General features: G+C 42.7%; 2 protein-coding genes across 3 annotated transcripts in view; one reads left to right on the top strand and one right to left on the bottom strand.

Annotated features, from left to right (window-relative positions):
* Nucleotides 1–17,906, top strand: part of PLAAT1 (phospholipase A and acyltransferase 1) — a 381,602-nt gene that overhangs the window by 146,729 nt on the left and 216,967 nt on the right. The window lies entirely within an intron of this gene.
* The window catches only part of LOC137571675 (probable cation-transporting ATPase 13A5), a 247,700-nt gene that overhangs the window by 111,033 nt on the left and 118,761 nt on the right, over nt 1–17,906 (bottom strand). The window contains exons 12-16 of the mRNA XM_068281173.1: nt 17,137–17,325; nt 14,294–14,355; nt 11,128–11,278; nt 4,708–4,782; nt 1,121–1,277 (exon numbers count right to left, since the gene is read on the bottom strand). Of these exons, the coding sequence (XP_068137274.1) occupies nt 1,121–1,277; nt 4,708–4,782; nt 11,128–11,278; nt 14,294–14,355; nt 17,137–17,325 (634 nt within the window). The remainder of the gene's footprint in view (nt 1–1,120; nt 1,278–4,707; nt 4,783–11,127; nt 11,279–14,293; nt 14,356–17,136; nt 17,326–17,906) is intronic.

Below are 17,906 nucleotides of genomic sequence, written 5' to 3'. Positions count from 1 at the left end.
GCCGTCTTCATTCTACTCGCAATCGGCGAGGCTAATTGGATTTAGGAACGCTCGTTCCTAACATCCAATTAGTCACCTGCTGTGCGGGCTGGCTGGAGTGTGCGCGAGAGTTCCCCGCCCACTCCCAGCAAGTAAATAAACAAGTGCGCCTTTCTCCGTCCCTGGGGGTGAAGCGGTGCGCAGAGGGACGGAGAAATTTAGCACTGGGGGGGTGAAGTGGTTAAAATTGATTTTCTCAAAAAGTATAAGGTCTTTTTTTTTTCCTCTTGTAGTCAGTGAACCCCTCCACGTACCCTGCAAATTTGGTGTTTCTGCAATGTAAGGGGGCTTTGCTATTAACTGTTAAAGTTGGCACCATTAAAGTCTATGGGAAAAATGCGAACCCAACTTTTTTGGAAAAAAATTGTGATTCGTGTCGAACGCGAACCGCTGAGGTTCACGTGAACAAGTTCACCGGCGAACTGTTTGGGACATCTCTAAAATGGACATGAACATAAGGCAAGTGCAGGGCCAGTTCTCATATGAAGCAAGGTGAAACATTTGCATCAGGCGCAGAGATTTTAGGTGCAGCAACTTTGTACTGTGTGTACCTTCCTGAGGAGGAATGGAGTGGCTGAGGGGGAGCAGTTTGTCACAGACACACAGCCAGCCAGTGTGCTATTGTGTTAAGCTGCATAATGTCATGTGAGAACATTCAATGAAGCAAATTGTTGGGTGCTGTGTGATCATACCAAATGGGAGGGGGGGGGGGGTGCATCCTTACAAGTTTGCCTCAGGCAGCAAAAAGTCTAGAACTGGCCCTGGTCAAGTGAGTAAATTAAATTCCAAACAAAAAACCAGCACAACACAAATCCATGTTTATGGCAAAAGTAGAATTTCCATTTGAAGAGCAATTCTGAACCTGCCACTGAAGACACAGTTTGGCCATCTAGTCTCAATTATTTTTTTCAATGTCCCTGAAAGTTGACTTTGAGGGCAAAATTTAACATAGGAGAGGGTGATTTTATACAGATTTGATTCTTTACTATTATAAGTGTCCTAAGTCAATTGCTTAACAGTGCAATACACAAAAAACTAAACTAAAGAAAAAAATATTAGCAGCTCTATAAAAAGTTGATACCTGTTTCTTGCTTGCATAGCTGGGCCACCACCTCTGGAGCTCCTTTCAGATACACAGTGAGTTTGGTTTCTCCTATAACTTTTGTAATAACAGACATCCTTTGAAGACTGGAAGCAAATGGAAATTGGTGCAAAATAGAGAATCCCTTCACTTGAGCCTTTTATGAAAACAGAAAAGAGCATAACAGCACACTTTGTAAAAACAAATACTAACCCAGAAATAAACCTAAGCAGTATATCAATCAAGCAGAAATACCAAGAGGTTACTATGACCAATCTAGAAACCTAATATTCAAAAAGTGACCTGGGGACAATATGTATGCCCCTTTTGCATACCAGTTTAACCAGTTGATTTTGCAAATCATTTTAACTTATCTGGGGCTTCTTGAAGCTCCCTGGATTCATCCTGTGGCCACCCTGTCCTTCCAAGTCCCTCCAGCTAGCAGGGATTCCTGCAAAGCTGGCTGGCCACATGCCTCCTCACAGCTCTCCCGAAGCCAGGAGTGTTCTGCACATGGAAATCGCTACTGTGCATGCGCAGAGCACTTCCGACAGTGGAAGCATGATCAGAGTGTGCGTGGCTTGGGGCTGCACATGCACAGTAGCTGCCGAATGGGTATAGAGTGTAGGTGCCTCTAATACCTAGTAAGGTATTATAGGCACCTATACTCTATCCCCTATGCTATCAAGGCATTTTGTATTGACCTGAGGAAGCGGGCCATGACCCGTGAAACGCGTTGTCAGATTGCTTTATGAATAAAAACTTTTTCCAGTTGAACTGGTGTCTATATCTTTTGGAGAGGTAAGCAATTACCTCTCTTTTGTTTATATAATTTTTCTGTGGAGAACTATCGGTTTTATGCGTTTTTGCGCTAAAGAAATATAGATTTTTCTATTCTAGCTATTTTCGCTAAAATGTTTCTTGAAATCGAAAATAGCATTTTAGATGCTAAAATGACTTTGGAGAAAGTTCACAAGCAACACTGGTTAAGGGATCTTCCTCTGACCAAGAAGACCATAATTTGAATCTCTGCTCTTTCTGTTTAGTATGCCAGCACCTATTCAGTGAGGAAACCTAAGGTAAGACCAGGGGCGCCTCTAGCCATTTTGTCACTCCAGGTGAGAAAACCTGTGGCGCCTCCCTGTGGCACCTCCCCAAATTGCAATGTGGGGCAGCGTTTCACCAGAAAATAATCCTACTTCAGCAGCATTTCACCAGAGAAATACACGTATTGCGGCATTTCACCAGTGCTATAGAAATACATAATATGATATGACATAAGACTATGACTATGGTAGGATTAGAATGTGAGCTTCTCTGAGGACGTCAATGACATGACTAAGTACTCTGTACAGTGCTGCAGATGATGTCCGTGCTATATAAATGCGTAGTAATAATAATAATATGATATGACATTAGACTATGACTATGGTAGGATTAGATTGTGAGCTCCTCTGAGGACAGCCAGCGACATGACTATGCACTCTGTAAAGTGCTGCAGAAGATGTCAGTGCTATATAAATACATAATAATAATATGGTAGGACATTAGACTATGAGTATGTGGGATTAGATTGTGAGCTCCTCTGAGCATGTGCACAGCCGGGACCCACCAGCATGCACGCCCATCCCCCCACTGCTGTCCGAAGTCTGCCCGTGACACAGGAGGAGGTAGGGATACATTACATATTCTTAATAGTACAGGGCCAATTATTTTAACTTAACTTTAAGACAGAAAAAAGTAAGAGAGGGGAGAGTAGTGGAGAAAAAAAGGTAGAAAGAGAGATATGAGAGGAGGGAGAAATACTGGAAAGTGGGAATCACAAGAGGGAGAATGAACAAGGGAAATATGTCTCACCATGGGGGTCCTGCTTGGCAGAGAGGCACTGGGAAAAGGAAAAAGCAGGAAGAGAGGAGGGAGGGGGATGGAGCATATGGGAAGCAGAGACTGAAGTTCAGCAATCATGAGAGCAGCCAGAGACACAGTCTCCCTCCTAATAGCGGCACACTGGTCACGTTTCATCTCCTCTCCCCCTCCTCCTGGCACTGCAGCTGTGTCACGCTCTGCCCCTCATGTTTGCTGTGCGTATGTGAAGGCTTCCTGCTACCTCGCACACACAACTCCATTCCGTCCACTCACTGCAGTGTGGCTGGCAGCTGGAGTCTCTGGGGAAAGCAGGGGGCATGTCACAGGTCAGGCACTGTAAATAGCTAGCAATGCATGTCGCCCTAAACCTCGTGGCTTGGCTGGCAAGAATTAGAGGCGGGCCCAGCTCAGTGAACAGGCTGCTGCTGATGCGAAGAGGGGAGGTCTTAGAGGAGAAGGTGTGGAACAGAGCTCTACTTCTCCCTCTATTGGCCGGGGGCGGAGTGGGGAGTGTATGGAGGTGGCGCAAATCTCCCTCATCCCTCATGACCTCTGCTCTACACTGGTGGCCAGCATCAAAGTAAATTAAAAAAAAATACTCTGCAGTAGAGGCGAGCCGCGGGCCCCCTGCGTTGCGCTCTTTCATCCTCCTGCCACTCTAGGCAAATCTTTGTAGTTGCCTGGTGGGTGAGACGGCAGTGGGTAAGACCCCCTAACACTCCTTATAGTGGCTGCAGCTCTGGTGCTTTGAGTCTGCCAGTAGAAAAACACAATAAAAATATTATGTGTCTTGTCCTGTGATTGCAAAAGTTTGTAATTGGTGGATTCATCTCTCCTCAGCTTGTGAGATTGAAGGGGGGTGTATTGCAATAAGTTCACAGTAGTTTACAGACATTTACAGATGGTCCAAATATATTGTTTCACTTCCACAAATCTATCCTGGAAAAGAGCTTGGTGTGTCCAGCCTGGTTTCCCCCCATTCACCCATATTTTTCTCTAATAAGTCATCCTTCGTGTGCAGAGAAAAGACTGTTGCTTTGTGTGTCTAGAGATGTCAAATTTCAGCACTTTTTTTTTTATTAAAGTGGATCCGAGATAAACTTTTACTCATTGCATAATTGTGTTCCTTTCATATAGTTTATAGGGCATTCCTCAAGCCAAATACTTTTTTTGTTTTGTTTTAATACTCTAATTCCCTATAAACTAAACAAGCCTCACCCACAGCTTTTCAGAGAGCCTTTACACTCAGTCCCAGGTAGCAAGAGCTTATGGGAGCTCAGTCTGGGCAGGAGGCGGTTACTAGCCAGAGATTTCAGAGGCAGAGGGGAGGAGGGGGGAGTGAAATTTTCCAAAGGCTGAGGGCTGGAGATGCTATCAGCTTGCCTCTGTGTAGTGTGACAAACAGAACATGGCTGTCCTCATTGTATCACAGCAATAAATAATCATAAACTTTTTAAGCTGTTTGCAGCTAGATTTGCTGTGTAAACTTTAACTTTAAATCTAAACTTTAGATAAGATACATAGACAAGTTACTTGTTATCGTTCCTTTTTCATCTTGGATCCGCTTTAAATGTATTAGCTACTCTTCTGAATTCTTCTATAATAAAAATTGCCAAATCCATGTCTCAGGAGGAAAAATCCTGTATGTTCAATTTGGCACAACCCCTTTATCTTGTGGTACTTTTCATATTACTAAATGATCTTTTTCCTTTATTACTTACCCATTGTACTCCAGGTGTTGGGATAACCATTGTACACAACCTAGATTTTTCATCGGCCTTGCATTCTCTAAGTTCCTACAAAGGAAAGTGAAATATTGCATTGTGGTGTCTAATTAGAATCAGAACATTTCAGTTTATTTCACCTGAATGTAAAATGATGCAACATGCCTGAAAATACTTAAAAATGGTCTTATTTACAAAACTCCATGCTGAGTATGGCACATTTAAAGAACAACTGAAGTTAGAGGGATATGGAGGCTGCCATAATGATTCCCTTTTAACCTCCTTGGCGGTAACCCCGTGTGTGACACGGGGTAAGCCGCCGGAGGGTGCCGCTCAGGCCCTGCTGGGCCGATTTACTTCATTTTTTTTTTGCTGGACGCAGCTAGCACTTTGCTAGCTGCGCCAGCACCCCGATCGCCGCCGCGCGCCCGATCGCCGCTATCCGGTGCGGCGCGCGGCCCCCCCCCCCCCCCAGACCCCGAGCGCTGCCTGGCCAATCAGTGCCAGGCAGCGCCGAGGGGTGGATCGGGTCTCCCAATGACGTCCCGACGTCGCTGACGTCATTCCGCCCCGTCGCCATGGCGACGGGGGAAGCCCTCCAGGAAATCCCGTTCTTTGAATGGGATTTCCTGATCGCCTATCGCCGGAGGCGATCGGCGGGGCTGGGGGGATGCCGCTGAGCAGCGGCTATCATGTAGCGAGCCCTCGGCTCGCTACATGATTTAAAAAAAAAATAATTAAAAAAAAAACTGCTGCGCTGCCCCCTGGCGGTATTTTTCATACCGCCAAGGGGGTTAAAGGACAACTGTAGTGAGAGGTATGTGGAGGCTGCCATATTTATTTCCTTTTATTTATTTTATTTATAAAGCGCCAACGTATTACGCAGCGCTGGACATTAGTTTAGGTTACAGACAATATTTAGGGGTGACATACAGCAAAATGAGAATACAGGAATACAAGAAAGACCAGATCATGCAGCACAGTATGAATACAAGGTAATGCTTAGTCAGTCACTGGAAGGGAGCATGGAGATTAGGCAAGTTATGTTCACTCAGATGCATAGCATGGGTTTACAGTAATGGAGGTGCATGATCAGGTAGGACACAAAAGGAGGAGGACCCTGCCCAAAGGCTTATAATCTAGAGGGAGAGGTAAGGACATGAAAGGTAGGGGACCAGAGTTCAGCTGTGGGTTTAGAGCACTTGTGAGGGGTAGTAGGCCAGAGTGAAAAGGTGAGTTTTGAGGACCTTCTTGAAGATGTTGAAGGAGGGGGCTGCCCTAATGGGTGGAGGTAGGGAGTTCCATAGTGTTGGAGCAGCTCTTGAAAAGTCCTGGAGGCGTGCATGGGACTGGGTGAAGCGGGGGGCGGTCAGGCGAAGTTCATTGGAAGAGCGGAGAGATCGGCTGGGTGTGTACCTCTGAGTAAGATCGGAAATGTAGGTTGGACAGGTTTTGTGGACAGATTTGTAGGTCAGACACAGTATCTTAAATCTGATTCTGGACTGGATAGGAAGCCAGTGGAGGGATTCAAGGAGGGGATCCGCCATGATGGAGCGATGGGAGCAGTGGATAATTCAGGCTGCCGCATTCATGATGGACTGCAGTGGGGCTATTCAGGTCATAGGGAGACCAGACAGAAGGGCATTGCAGTAGTCAAGGCGGGAAATTATGAGGGCATGGATGAGGAGTTTGGTGGTGGCAGAGGTCAGGAAAGGGTGAATCTTACAGAAGTTACGAAGGTGGAAGTTGCAGGACTTTGCGAGGTTTTGGATGTGGGGAGTGAAGGAGAGTGTGGAGTCCAGGGTGACACCCAGACAGCGGGCTTGAGAGGTAGGGCGAATGGTAGTGTGGTTAACAGTGACATGCACATCTGGGAGGTTCATGGATGGCCGGGGTGGGAAGATCATAAATTCTGTTTTGTCTAGATTTAGTTTCAGGAACCTAGCAGACATCCAGGAGGAGATGGCCAGGCTGATAGGCAGGAGGAGACCTTGTCCATGGTAATGCTGGATATGTCAGGGGTGTGGAGGTAGATCTGGGTGTCATCTGCAAACAGATGATAGTTAAATCCCATGGAGGAGATAACCTTGCCAATGGAGGATGTGTATAGGGTGAACAGTCGGGGGCCAAGGACCGAGCCTTGGGGGACTCCCACTGAGAGGTGGTTGGGGGTGGACGAAGACTCATTGAAGGCAGTAGTGAAGGAGCGGTTGGAGAGGTAGGATGAAAGCCAGGTCAGGGCGAGATCGTGAATGCCCATGGACTGGAGGGACTGGAGGAGTAGGGGATGATCTACTGTGTCAAAAGCTGCTGAAAGGTCAAGGAGGAGGAGAATGGAGTATTTACCTTCAGCTTTAGCTAAGGCAAGGTCATTGACCACTTTCAGTTGAGTGGGCAGGCCGAAATCCAGATTGCAGTGGGTCTAGCAGTGAGTTGGCATTGAGATACTGGGTCAGGCGTTTGTGAACCAGACGCTCAAGGAGTTTTGAGGCAAAGGGGAGGAGGGAGATAGGGCTGTAGTTGGAGGGTAGCGAGGGGTCGAGGGAGGGTTTCTTGAGCAGGGGTAGTACAGTGGCTTGCTTGAAGTCTGAGGTGGAGGTGCTTGTGGATAGGGAGAGGTTAAACAGGGTAGTGAGGACTGGGGCCAATTCCGTGAAGTGAGGCTGGAGTAAATCAGATGGGATGGAGTCAAGGGGGGAAGTAGTGGTATGGGAAGTCTGCAGTAGGTGGTTGACTTCCTCGGTGGTAGTAGGAGTGAAGGAGGTGAGGGGAGGATAGGGTGGAGGAGGAGCTGGTTGGGAGGGGGTGGGAAGTGAAGATTAAAGATTGTATATTTCCTGATGGATGGAGACAATTTTGTTGGTGAAGTGGGTGGCTAAATCTGTGGCAGAGAGAGAGGAAACGGAGGGTGGGGGAGTGGGTTTAAGCAGGGAGTTGAAAGTGGCAAAAAGATGCCGGGGGTTGGAAGCTTGTGCTCCGATGAGCTTGGTAAAGTATTCCTGCTTCGCATGAGCAAGGGCAGTGTGGAACTGCAACAGGTTAGTCTTGTACTGTAGGAAATCCTGGTTAAATCTAGTTTTCCTCCATTTCCGTTCAGTGGCACGTGTTTTCCTCTGGAGGTTGCGAATATGGGTAGTGTGCCAGGGCTGGGGATTAGGGGGTCAGTTGCGGCGAAATATTGGTGGAGCAGCTTTCTCTAGGGCTGATGAGAGAGTTTGGTGATACTGAGCTGCAGCAAGATTAGGACAGGTTAGGGTGGGGAGAGTGGAGGAGAGGGCATGGAGGGGGTCAGCAAGGATGCTAGGGTTGAGCTTGCATAGGTCTCGCTGCCATCGTCCAGGTGGGTGAGCGGGGTGTTTGGAGTTGCCTTCCGTGTGGAGGTTGAAGGTGAGAAGGTGATGGTCTGAGGGTGGAAAGGGTGCGATGTCAAGGTCTGCAATGGTGGTGGATTTAGTGAATATAAGGTCGAGAGTGTGACCTGCAGTGTGATTGGGGGTGTTAGTGTGTTGTACTAGGCCAAGTGAGTTGGCAATGGTGAGTAGCCGGGTCACAACGGAGTTCTGGGCTTCATCCATGGGAATATTTAAATCCCCGAGGATGATGGTGGGGAGGTCAGAGGAGAGGATGTGATGGAGCCAGGAGGCAAGGTCATTGAGAAATTGTGGGATGGAGCCCGGAGGGCAGTATAAGACCACAACAATGGCAGGGAGGGGGTGGTAGAGGCGGATGGTGTGGGCCTCAAATGATGTGATTTGTAGGGAAGTAGGTGGTGTGAGGACACGGAAGGTGCAGGATGGGGAGAGGAGTAGACCCACCCCTCCCCCATTCCTGTTGTCTGGTCTGGGGGTGTGACTGAGATGAAGCCCACCATAAGAGAGGGCAGCCTCTGCGGCAGAGTCAGAGGGGGTGAGCCATGTCTCAGTGAGTGCGAGGATGGTGAGGGATTTGGAGAGGAAGAGGTCGTGGACTGCTGTAAGTTTATTGCGGACGGATCTGGCATGCCAGAGACCACAGGGTAGGTGGAGCATGTATTTGTAGGTGGGATGGATAGAAATAAGGTTGGGGGCGAGGATGGATGTTTACGTTATTTGTGGACAGAGGGCTGTAAAGTGTGTGAACCAGGTCAGCAGGGGATGCTTGTCTGGCAGCAGGCTGTGGCCCAGGATTGGGTGATATATCACCGGCTGCAAGTAAGAGTAGGAGGGAGAGAGTAAGAAAATGTGAATGGGATTTAAATGTTTGGGAGTTTTTTGAGCTGCTGGGGGAGAGAGAGATTTCAGGAGAGCTAACAGTTCATGATAAACTGAGTAAGGTGAGGAAAGCAGAGCAGGTGAAATTAATATGGAGTGTGGTACACTGGAAGGATGCATGTAGCAATGCAGCTTGTAGATGTTTGCAGACAGGCAGAACATAAGAAAAGGCGCACTAAACATTTTAAACAATACCAGTTGCCTGGCAGTCCTGCTGATCTATTTGGCTGCAGTAGCGTCTGAATAACACCAGAAACAAGCATGCAGCTAATCTTGCCAGATATGACAATAATGTCAGAAACACCTGATCTGCTGCATGCTTGTTCAGGGTCTATGGCTAATAGTATTAGAGGCAGAGGATCAGCAGGGCTGCCAGGCAACTGGTATTGCTTAAAAGGAAATAAATATGGCAGCCTCCATATCCCTCTCACTACAGTTGTCCTTTAAGCAATACCAATTGCCTGGCTGTCCTGCTGATTCTCTGCCTCAACAGCAGCCAAACAGATCAGGATGGCAGGCAACTAGTATTGTTTAAAAGGAAAACATTTGGCAGCTTCTACATACCTCTCTCTTCAGTTGTGCTTTAAAGAAAACCTGAACTGAAAATTAAAAGTCAAAGCAAGCATACACAAGTCATACTTACCTCCCATGTAGTCTACTCTTCAATCTCTCTCTCCTCTCCTGCGTCCTGTTTGTCCACTGTGATCAATGGAATTATCCACCCTCCATTTTGAAAATGGCCATTACCCCATAACAGCTTCCTGGTCAGCATACTGTTAAACTGTAACATCACCGACTTGAGCCATAGGGAAACATGGACATTACCTGGTACATTGGTTGTTCTCTCAGCTATAACTGACAGCAACTGATTTATAATTGACAGCAACTGATATATTTCAGTTCTGACAAAATGTTGTCTGCATTGGAAGGGATCATTGTCAGAAGAAAATGGTGACTTTCTGAGAGGAACTGATGGCAAGGTAACTATGTAATGTTCATTTGAAGTTACCTTGTGTCTTTATTTTAAATAATTTTACCCAGATCAGGTTCCCTTTAAGTAGTTGAGGATAGATTGAAGCAAACCTGAAGTGAGAAATTCAGGTTTGATACCTAAGTAGAGGGAAGGCTCTGGATACTATAGGGCCTTCCTGTTTCTCCTTGAGGCCTGTCGTTCCTCTGCCGTCAGCCAGTCAAGCTGTCCTACCAAGCAACTGTTACCGGCGTGTATTACCAAGGATGAATGCATTGCTACTTGGCATGTACACATTCGTAAATGCGCAGTAGCAATTCACTCATCCACAAAACTACTCATGAACACAGGTATTTCCAAAGAGCTGTTTGACCCAGTTGTTTGAACAGCTTTACTGGTGGACAGCGGAGAAATGACAGACCGCATGGAGGAACAGGAAGGCTTTACAACATTCAGAGCCGTCCCTCTGCTTAGGTTACCTTTCAGATGTAAAACATTGTAGCCCTAGAATAGGGAGATGTAGAAAAGGATTAAGGTAAAGTGGGGCCTAGGCAAGATAATACTTTTTGCCCTCTGCTGATGGTCACCTGGGCTTTTTAGTAAGATTGGGAGGCTAGTGTCCAACAGGCCTCTAGACTCTTTCCTGGTCCTAGGCAGCTGCCTAGGTTTGTTTTGTGGATGATCCGCCTCTGGGGAAATATGGATTGTTTAAGTGAAATATATTTATTCTGAAGGAAACTGGTGTGCACATTGAAAAGAATGAGACACAGCACATAAGTCCTAGTAAACTAAATCATTTCCGTTAATCAATTTTACTGTATATATTTCTGGGTCTTGCGTTACCGTAAATGAAATTCTTCTTTTTTAACTTGTACACAAGAAACTGAAAAATGTTCCCACCAATAAATGCTAAATAGGAAAGCAAGTGTTATATAATCCCTCAGTCCAGGTTAGTAAAAAATACAAAGTAGAAACATGCACACAACTCAATAAGGTACTGTTGTCATAGTTGCAAGTATATGAAATGTTAACGTCCTATTCAGAATAAAAAAAAATCTTATTTATGCTACAAACTCATATGGTAAGAACATTTTAATAACAGGAAATCACAATTTCTTTTAAATTAAATCGGAGTTACTCTTAAAAGATCCAACAACATCCCTAAGCATTTCTTCCAAATTTAAAATCTTATTTTACCCATTGAGTTGCTTCAAACATCTTCATGTCGAGTGGATCACCATGCACCCTTCCGTCCATCAAAACCAATGAGTGGCAACAAGCCATTCCTCCAATTAATTTACTCCAGGATAATGCGCGACCAGATTCAACAGTAGACACTTCCTGAAAACTTAAGAATGGCCATGCATCTAATAACCAACCAGGCAATACAAGGATTAACAAAAAAAAAATCCAAAAAGTTTTTAACTTTGCTAATTCCTTTGGAAGACCATTCCACATTTTTTTTACAAGTTTAAGTAGTTGCACTTCTCAACAATACTGTACTTAAGGAGTGTTACTTGATCAGTGCCCAGTTTGAGAGTGTTTCAGCTGAACTAGGCAGCTGATGAGTGTGCCACTGAAGGCTGTCTGTTTCATTCTTATCTGCCACTGGTAACACTAAGCCAATATCTGGGGAATGATGACTGTCAGAATTGTGGCCACTCTCTTGAATTTGGTTGTAGGCCTCTGTGCTTAATATAGATAAACACGTTTGTTAACATAGAAGGTCAGGAGCTACAACAGGAGGGATGGAGTCTCCATTCAACTAAAACCCCAAAGTTTGGAGGAAGAATGGGAAGAAATTTGGGAGAACACTGCTCCTCTAATGTCTCATTAGTGGAATCCTCCCTTAAAATCCTAAATAGAATTGACTTGACTCCAGTGAGACTGAGCATGATGTGCCATAAATACAGTCTCTGTGTTTTAGGGGTTGTATAAGAACTAACAAACAAGGTCGAGCATATTCAATTCAATTCACTTTATTGTCATTGTGTAACACAACGAAATTACTTAGGTAGGTACCCCCTTTATGATGTTTTCTAGGAGGTACCTAATGGGAAGAAAATGAGTTTTTCAACTCTGGAACACAAACTATTCAAACATAAGGAAAAGAGCTTCCCACTAATATGATTATAAATAGATCGTAATCTATAAAGATAAAACCTGGATGAATTAAGGAGTATAAATGTTTTATTTGATCAATTTATTTAAGATGAACAATGTTAAAAAACAATTAAAAACTAAATATGGCCAAAATGCCTCCCCTTGGTCGGTACACATAGTATCAATTTTTACATGTAGCAAAAAAGCATCCAAAATACTCAAAGTAGAGTTCTTTAAACATAATCTGGCACTTTGTCCAAGTAAAATATCACCCCGATCTAAATAGTAATCGGTAGTGTATGGCAATATGGGCAAAGTAGATGTCAGATATAAAACCTAAATGTTAATCAATTGGATCATACTGCTGCCGTAAACCTGTAAGTTATAACCCAATTGCCATCAAATGGTGGCTATTAAGGCCAGACAGTGTATATGACCCAATGTACTATAAATATCAAGGAGGGTGTAAATAAAGATATCAAATCATATAAAAAATTCCAAAGACCAGGTAAACAAGTTATTCAAAAAGTGCAAATAGTGTGACAACAATGTTACGTAGTGATCTGGCACACTGTCCAAGTATATATTCCAATACAGGCAAATGGGCAGTGTATGTGCCAGAAAGCATAACCACTAATAATAAATGCACACAATTAGATCCACCTTGTGTGGTGTGCATGCCAAAATTGTCACAATGAATCACAGAGAAACAAGTAATCTATATGGCATACAGGATTTTTGTATGCCATATAGATTATTGTTTTTTTGTATGCCATATAGATTACTTGTTTCTCATTGTGACAATTTTACGCCAGCAGTAGGATCCAATTGATTAACATTTAGGTTTTATATCTGACATCTACTTTGCCCATATCGCCATACACTACCGATTACTATTTAGATCGGGGTGATATTTTACTTGGGCAAGGTGCCAGATTATGTTTAAAGAACCCTACTTTGATTATTTTGGAGGCTTTTTTGCTACATGTAAAAATTGATACTATGTGTACCAAGCAAGGGGAGGCATATTGGCATATTTTGTTTTTAATAGTTTTTTTTTAACATTGTTCCCTCTAAAGAAATTGATCAAATAAAACATTTATACTCCTTAATTGGTCCAGGTTTTATCTTTATAGATTACGATCTATATTTACAAACATATTAGTGGGAAGCTCTTTTCCTTATTTTTGAATATTTTAGGGGTTGTATGACATCAGGGGACATCTTTCACATGTAGTGGGAGTGTCTTGCAGTATCTAACTTAGTTTGTTGGAACTAGCTCAGTCCTAAGACTAGGCTAAACTGGCTAATCAGTGGCTTTTGTCTGCCTGTGAAAGCCAGTCTCTACTAAAAAGCCCCAGAAGTTGCATATCAATGAATTTGCCAGCTCAGAGAATGAATATTATATATTCTGGCGTATAAGACTATTTTTTAACCTTTGAAAATCATCTGAAAAGTCAGGGGTCACTTATACGCCGGGTGTCATTGATGCCGGGTGATACGCCCTAACCTGTTACCGACTCTCAGGTCTCGCTGCTGAGGACTGTAGGGAAGCGGTGCAGGTGCACATGTGCGAGATCTGAGAGGCAGAGAAGGAGGTAAATAGCATACAAGGATGGGCCAGATGGGTGAAAGAGGTGTGTTTTATGGGTACAGCATAATCTATTCTTCCATACCGCTCTGATAAACAGGTAGACAAGGAAAGCTGACTAATCCACTTAGGGAGAGGGAGAGTTGACCCATCCAACCAGTCAATCGTCTATATAATGTTATATACTGGGTACCACATACAGTACAGCACCAGTATCTGTTCATACATAGCACCAGTATATGATTTTTTTTTTTTATTTGGTACGCATTGGAAGAGGATAGTCTTATACGGCGAGTATGTCCCAAACTCTATATTTTAATTGGAAAAGTTGGGGGGTCGTCTTATATGCCCAGTCATCTGATACGCTGGAATATACGGTAGGTCTCCTGAATGCCAATACTATTTGATACTGAGAAGATTGAACTGAAAAACCTGATATGTGGGAGGAATACTGTATAACTTTTTTCCGAACTCAAAAAGCAACAACAATAAGGTGTCTTCTGCAACTCCTCTTTTTTTGCAAATTATATAATTTCTCCTAATAGCTTCCATTTGGTCTATTTGATCATTTTTATATCAGTACAAACAGAAATGCAGGTTTTCTGTTTAAATAATAATGAATATGTAGAAGACATTTTAAAAAACACACATAAAAGCAAGACAACCTACCAGCCGTCTTCTGATGGAAGGATACCACACAAATCCAAGCCATCCTCAGTTAATGTGCCTGTCTAGAGAAAAAAAATAATGTGGGTTATTCTTTTAGCAGTTTTAAGACAGCAATGATCTGATTTACTGCTTCACTTGATATTGAAAACAGTGGAAACAATTACAAAATCTAAGCAATCTGAAAACCCTAACCTGGATTTATTTAACTCTTTGTATTTACAGTGGATAAAGTTTACAAGCCTCGCCATCTATAAGAATATTGTAAGATTTGATAAAAGATTGGTCAATTTGAGTTTATTTAACTGCTGTACAAACTTTCTTTACATGTCAAACATTTGTCGTCTAATAGTGACTTTTTTTTTTTAAAATAAAATAATTCACTAATTTGTCAGCAATCTTTGAGGGTTAAGGTTTTAAACATGTGTCACATAATAGTGGCATTTTTTATTAAGTCTATGGCCTAGATTCAGTTAATTTCTCACTTGACTTTTCTATCAGTAGATTTTCTCTTATCTTATCTAGAAGATATATTTTTGGCACACATCAAGTGAAAAAGTACTACAATCTGTGGTAATTAAGAAATATAATACCATACTTAGGTAAATCTGGGTCAATCTATTTGCTTGCTGGCAAATGAAAAGGTATTGGATTGCTAAGTTGTGAAAGCATTTCCTGTAAGAGAACCCAGGAGAAAAGTAAATTAAATCATGACCCCGATGATTTATGCTGATCATTAAGGATATTCAGTATTCTTTACTGTTCTCCAGTTTGGGAATACTTTAGTATATTCGACCGTATGTCTGTATTTTTTTTTTGAAAATGCTAATATACAAAACATCTAATGTGATTTAGCATCAGTGAACAGTGGTCCTGAGTGTATTAAGGTTCCTCAAACTTGGAGAACCTAAGCAATCTTAGAAAAAATTAACTTAGGTTGAGTAAAAACTGTTAATATAAATCTTGCTTGGGTCCATTTCAGGCAGCAAGAAAGAACTTGTCACTTTCTTGAATTTTCTTCTACACTATTGTATTTCCTCTTTCACCATTACCTATTCCCATATTAACTAATTCAACACCATTGTTTAGAAATGTACCACAAGGTTCGTTTCTTGGATCCTTTGTCTTTTCCATCCTTTTTTTCATGATTTGGGAAAATTAATACATTCCTTTGGAATTCAGTATACTATCTATGCAGATGACACTTAAATCTACTATGCTCTTGATCCCTCTACGCTACTCCCTTTCATTCATGTCCTTCTGCTACATCAAACTTATCATAAGTAAAATGGATGTATCCATTCCATCTCATTCAGCTTATCCCAACAATGGCATGGCCTCAACTACACAAGCCTGTGGTTGCATTAAAATATATCCTTTACAGAAGTACTCAAAAAGCACTAGGTTGGGTAAACGAATAAACTTGCTTTTCAGTGGATTCATTCTGTGTTGGTAAATAAAAAAAAAATACTGAATATTTTCAACAAGTTATCAGTATATTAATCAGGAATTCATATGCATATCTAATGGTTATTAATTAAAATACACACTCAATCTTCCATTCACTAAAAATAATGACTGTTTGAGTGCACTGGGAATAATGATAAGATCAACCCAGTAGATAAAAAATATAAATAGAAAAAAATTGTTTTAAAAAGTTTCCCACAGTTCAAATTGCAAAAATGTTCAAAGTGTGCAATAATATATACTTCACAGGGCAGTGTGAGCTGTACATCAAGCACTGAAAATATGTTGCAAGATAAAGTGCAAACCGGAGTGCATTAAATAGAGGTTCTTGTTAACAATGGTCAGCGGATACAAGTTTCAAACTAATTGCTAATGTCAGTTTGTAGTTCAACTTTGCTGATTAGCTGCTGGAGGTGTTAGTCATGAGGATATTCAACTTGCAGTGCAGAAGTCAGGGAGCTGCTTGACCTCGTTTGTCTTAGCCGGTCGAATTAACTAGTAGAATATCAGTAATTTGACCAATTTTCTAATAGCGGCTATATCCAACATCCTTTCTACGGCGGCAGTTTTTTACCTGTGCGCAGCAAAGCCATTGTAATTTTTGCATATGTTGCACTTCTAATGAAGAGGTCTTTTGAACTTCATGCTTCAGGTTGCCATATCTGTGAAATCAAGATGTGTCTAGATTTTTAATCTGTGTTCCAAGTCTATTAAGTTTTGTGAATTTATATAATTCACTTTATTGTCTTCTAAAAACTCCATTCATTTTTACCTGTGCATGAGCTATTTATGCTTGTTTGCATTGTATTTTCCAATAAGAATTGTAATTATTATAACAATACCAAGGAGACTTGCTAAAAGATTATGAGATTGCAGTGCAATACATAATATTTATGATATATCTATGTTATCCTAGATTTACTTCAAACATTTTTTAGTGTATGTGTGTGCATTCTATTGTAGTCTTGTGCTATTGCAATTATCCTTAATTATTATTATTTAGTATTTGTATAGCACAATGTATACATTAGCACAAGATAAACTTTGTATTTTCTGAAGTGCTGTATAGTCTTGGGGGGGGGGGGGTGCAGCCAATTAACAAATCTGTTTGTCTTGCCCAGAGAATGCCCACACAGACACGGGGAGAACATATAAACTCCTTGCAGATGTAGCCCTGGCTGGAATTCAAACTAGGGACCCAGCACTGCAAAGCGAGAATGCTATCAACTACACCACTGTACTGCCCAACATAGTTTAATACGACCCAGGTGGCAGTAGCAAACCTGTGCCACCTAATAAGAGGCAACTTTAATACAGGTAAGTTATTTTTCTAAGTCACTAAAGCTCATCATTGACTGAAAAGGAAAGATATTTCATACCTTGTCAAAGCAGATGACATTTAATTGTCCACACAAGATAATCCTTTGAGGACTGATACAAAAAATGCCCTGCTTCCTTAATCGTGCCTGAGAGTAGAGGGAGCAGATGGCCAAAGCAGGCGGCAGAGACACTGGTATAGCTACAGTTGCCATGATAAATGTCATGATCACTAATTCCTTTGCTGTGGCCTGCAAAAGAAATATGATGTAATTGTTTCTGTCGCAAAGAATAAAATAAATCTAATATGCCTCACCATCTGTTTTTCTCAAGAATTATACTTCCTTATGGCTGAGGGGAAAAAGGAATAAGGAGGTTGAATCATAAAAGGCTGGTAAGGCTGCCCACCATGTGGCAATGCCACTGGGCTGTGTCAGGAACCGGCCCGCGGCACGCCTGCGTATACGGTTCCCGACTGCCAGTTTCACCAGATCAAGCGGGGAGCAGCCTTATTCGAGCTAAAACAAGGCTGGGACCCCTCAGAGCACCTCTCACTGCCACCACTAGCGGATCGCTAGACACTTCCACTCTGCTGTCGAGTCCTCAGCGCGCAATCCGCGTTTTCGTATTCGGGTCAGCTTTGCGCTTAGGCCGAATACTGGAATGTCACGCACCCACACACACACACACAGTTGCAATATTACACTGTAGTGAAGCAAAACCACTAACAGTCGTTCCGAACGATACTGTTAGCCACTCAGCTGTTGAGCTACTCGCACTGGCGTTTTCGTACATTGGGTCAGCTGCACGCTTTAGGCCAACGTATGACAAA

Source organism: Hyperolius riggenbachi, chromosome 4 (assembly GCF_040937935.1).
Source record: "Hyperolius riggenbachi isolate aHypRig1 chromosome 4, aHypRig1.pri, whole genome shotgun sequence".
Taxonomy (NCBI): domain Eukaryota; kingdom Metazoa; phylum Chordata; class Amphibia; order Anura; family Hyperoliidae; genus Hyperolius; species Hyperolius riggenbachi.
Note: the sequence above shows the minus strand (reverse complement) of the source record. Positions and strands in the feature narration are given on the sequence as shown.